Raw genomic sequence first — 3,840 nt, 5'->3', positions numbered from 1 at the left:
GTGACATCATCATCATCATCATCATCATCATCATCACCACCACACACACACACACACACACACACGCACACACACACACACACACACCTTACCTGTACAGTCTCCAGAGTATTGATGAACCTCCTGGTCTCCTCCATCAGAACTTCGTCTGCCGGCCTCCTGCTGCGGATCTCGGCGGCGGGCTGCTGCTGTCCGGACCGGAGCCGGTTCCGGGCCACCATCAGGGTCTGGTAGAAGAGACACACCGCCACCCCGAGCAGCAGCAGCGGGCCGGAGCAGGACCGGCGGCGGAGCAGCATCCCGGCCTCCCTCAGGAGGAGTCCGCCGGCTGACGCCAGGAGGCACCGCATGAGAGGAACCGAGCCTCAGCTCACATTCCTGAAGGCCCCCTCCTCATCTTCATCTTCATCTTCATCTCCTCACTGAGTCTCCTGGTTTCAGGTCCAGTTCGCAGAGTTAATCCACAAAAGTGAGTCTGACTGGACTGGACAGCACACAGACAGAATAATCACTGTCTCTTTGACGGATTATATTTCTGCCGAACTTCCTGCTGAAGCTCCACCAGTGAGGAGCAGCATTGACTTCTGTTCAGGAGCAGAAGAACTTCTGTCGGAACCAAACAAACTTTAAATTAGACGAATTTTCAGCGAGGTTCGGTAACATTCCTGAAACATATATCCTCGGCTGTTTGGAAGATTGTTAGACAAACCGAACCAAGCCGAACTTTTCATGGATTATATCGATGCCGAATAAACACGTGGATCTATACGAGTCTGTCAAAGTATGAACTCGTGTCGTCGGGCCACAGAACCCTCAGGAACCAGCCGAACTTTAAAATGCGCTGATTCTGCAGTCGGACGCTCTGCGCGCAGCGATGGACCCAGAAACGAGCAGAGGAGCAGCCGGGACGCGCGGCGAAGAACCGAACTTCGCGTCAGAGCGGCCGAACTGCATCTTCTGTCCTCCTCGGTGAGATCATGTGTCTTCAGACACAGTTACATTTAACACTTCTCCTGAAATGGTCCGCTTCTCCTCCGGCTCGGTCTCGATCCAAAGTGCGCAGCGCTTTAACTTTGTGCTCACAGCGACGTCCTGTCAGCTGATGGAAGTCCAACTGGACTCATAACGGGACCGTTAACTCCGTTTAACTCCGTTAGACTCAGAAACAAGCGCACATCCTCCGGTTAAACTTCAGGGTTTAAATCTGATGAAAAGTACATGAAGTCTGGCGGCGCCGCAGGAAGTTAAAAACAAGCGGAGCGGCGCAGACATCTGGTTTGAGTTAAACCAGCAGAGGAGAAGAAAAGAGGCAGCGCCACGGCCCGGTCCGTCCTCCTCCTCCGACCCGGGACACTCACACAGTCCTGCTCCTCCGACCCGGGACACTCACACAGTCCTGCTCCTCCGACCCGGGACACTCACACAGTCCTGCTCCTCCGACCCGGGACACTCACACAGTGCTGCTCCTCCGACCCGGGACACTCACACTCTTCTTCTCTGCTCTCACTTCTACACAGAAGAAGTTCAGGCTGTTTCTGCTGTTTTTTAAATGAAGTCTGGTCTGTAGAGCTGCTGCTGCTCTGTAGGAGGTCACAACCTCCTCCTCCTCCTCCCTCACCTCCTCCTCCTCCTCCCCCGCTGCTGAAACACTCTGAAGGCTGAGTTATTTCTGGAAAACACACACACACACACACACACACACACACACACACACAGAGAGAGAGAGAGAGAGAGAGAGGAAGAATACTGCACCTTAAAAATACTCCATTACAAGTCACATTAAATGAAGATGTAACTTCAGTACTGCAGTAAAATGAACATGTAGCAGGTTACTGTTTACAACAACACTGTACTTTAATACTGAACTTGGGTAAATGTACTTAGTTACTTTCCACCAGTGGTGATTCTGTGAACTGAACCTTTAAATATTCAAACAGCTTTAAACTGAAACATGAGGACTTCCTGTGTGGAGCTGGGAGCTGCTGCTGGGAGCTGCTGGGTGGTGCTGGGAGCTGCTGGGAGCTGCTGGGAGCTGCTGCTGGGTGCTGCTGGGTGGTGCTGCTGGGAGCTGCTGGGTGGTGCTGCTGGGTGGTGCTGGGTGCTGCTGGGTGCTGCTGGGAGCTGCTGCTGGGTGCTGCTGGGTGGTGCTGCTGGGTGCTGCTGGGAGCTGCTGCTGGGTGCTGCTGGGTGCTGCTGGGAGCTGCTGCTGGGAGCTGCTGGGTGGTGCTGGGTGGTGCTGCTGGGTGCTGCTGGGTGGTGCTGCTGGGAGCTGCTGGGTGCTGCTGCTGGGTGCTGCTGCTGGGAGCTGCTGGGTGGTGCTGCTGGGAGCTGCTGGGAGCTGCTGGGTGGTGCTGTGTGGAGCTGGGAGCTGCTGGGAGCTGCTGGGTGGTGCTGCTGGGAGCTGCTGCTGGGAGCTGCTGGGTGGTGCTGCTGGGTGGTGCTGTGTGGAGCTGGGAGCTGCTGGGAGCTGCTGGGTGGTGCTGCTGGGAGCTGCTGCTGGGAGCTGCTGCTGGGAGCTGCTGGGTGGTGCTGGGAGCTGCTGGGTGGTGCTGGGTGGTGCTGGGAGCTGCTGCTGGGAGCTGCTGGGGGCTGCTGGGTGGTGCTGCTGGGAGCTGCTGCTGGGAGCTGCTGCTGGGAGCTGCTGGGTGGTGCTGGGAGCTGCTGGGTGGTGCTGGGTGGTGCTGGGAGCTGCTGGGTGGTGCTGGGAGCTGCTGCTGGGAGCTGCTGGGGGCTGCTGGGTGGTGCTGCTGGGAGCTGCTGCTGGGAGCTGCTGCTGGGAGCTGCTGGGTGGTGCTGGGAGCTGCTGGGTGGTGCTGGGTGGTGCTGGGAGCTGCTGGGTGGTGCTGTGTGGAGCTGGGAGCTGCTGGGTGGTGCTGGGAGCTGCTGCTGTGTGGAGCTGGGAGCTGCTGGGTGGTGCTGGGAGCTGCTGCTGGGTGGTTCTGGGAGCTGCTGGGTGGTGCTGCTGGGTGGAGCTGGGAGCTGCTGGGTGGTGCTGCTGGGTGGAGCTGGGAGCTGCTGGGTGGTGCTGCTGGGTGGAGCTGGGAGCTGCTGGGTGGTGCTGCTGGGTGGTGCTGCTGGGTGGTGCTCTCAGGGACAAAACGTCAGTTCAAAAGTTTAAAGAGTTTCCTGTTGGCTGAAAACAGGCGGAGCAACTTTTAAAGGACTAATTCAACATTTTCATGGTCAGCTGAACGTCAGCTGAGCTTCGTCCTGACAGACGTGTTAGAGACGTCTCCTGTTTAGCAGTTTTAACGAGCCTGATCAAACACTGAACTAAAACTATTCAGCCATCTGTTTGGATCAGTGGTAAGCGCTGCGTGTGCACTCAGAACTCAGACAGAACCACTTCTGACACGGGAAAGTGCAGTGGAACCATCATCCGACCAGAAACTTGAAGCCCGACTCAACCGACATAAACAGACGACATCACGGCCGTTTGACGGAACAATTAACTTTGTGGCCTTTTTAAATTGCTCTCAGCTGATTTATGACTCCTGACTTTTATTACGTTGGTTCATCTGTTCAGTCAGCTGCTGTCTGAAGCTCAGAGACCAGAACACCAGCTCAGTGACCGCCCTCGACGTGACATCATCTGCAGAGAGGTCTCACTCTGTTGAACTACAGTGGTATTACAGAGTGGAGCGTCTTCCCTCACAGATGATCTCTGATGAGTTCAGACATGTTGTGGTCTGTCTCCGACCAGCTGATCTGAGACATCAGCTGGACGAGAAGCTCAATCGTTTTGACCTTCACACAGTTTTTCACCCGTCTGTGATTATTTTCTTCTTCTGTGGTTTTAATCAGTGAAAATGAACAAAAGTCAAACTGAAGCTCAGCAGA

General features: G+C 55.7%; 1 protein-coding gene across 1 annotated transcript in view; it reads right to left on the bottom strand.

Annotated features, from left to right (window-relative positions):
* The window catches only part of cped1 (cadherin-like and PC-esterase domain containing 1), a 33,949-nt gene extending 33,477 nt beyond the window's left edge, over positions 1 to 472 (bottom strand). The window contains exon 1 of the mRNA XM_073480215.1: positions 86 to 472. Coding sequence (XP_073336316.1) covers positions 86 to 350 — 265 coding nt within the window. The 5' untranslated portion in view covers positions 351 to 472. The remainder of the gene's footprint in view (positions 1 to 85) is intronic.
* Between the last annotated feature and the right edge of the window lie 3,368 nt (positions 473 to 3,840).

The sequence above is a fragment of the Pagrus major genome, chromosome 14, assembly GCF_040436345.1.
Source record: "Pagrus major chromosome 14, Pma_NU_1.0".
Classification (NCBI taxonomy): domain Eukaryota; kingdom Metazoa; phylum Chordata; class Actinopteri; order Spariformes; family Sparidae; genus Pagrus; species Pagrus major.
This window is presented reverse-complemented; position numbering and strand designations above follow the sequence as displayed.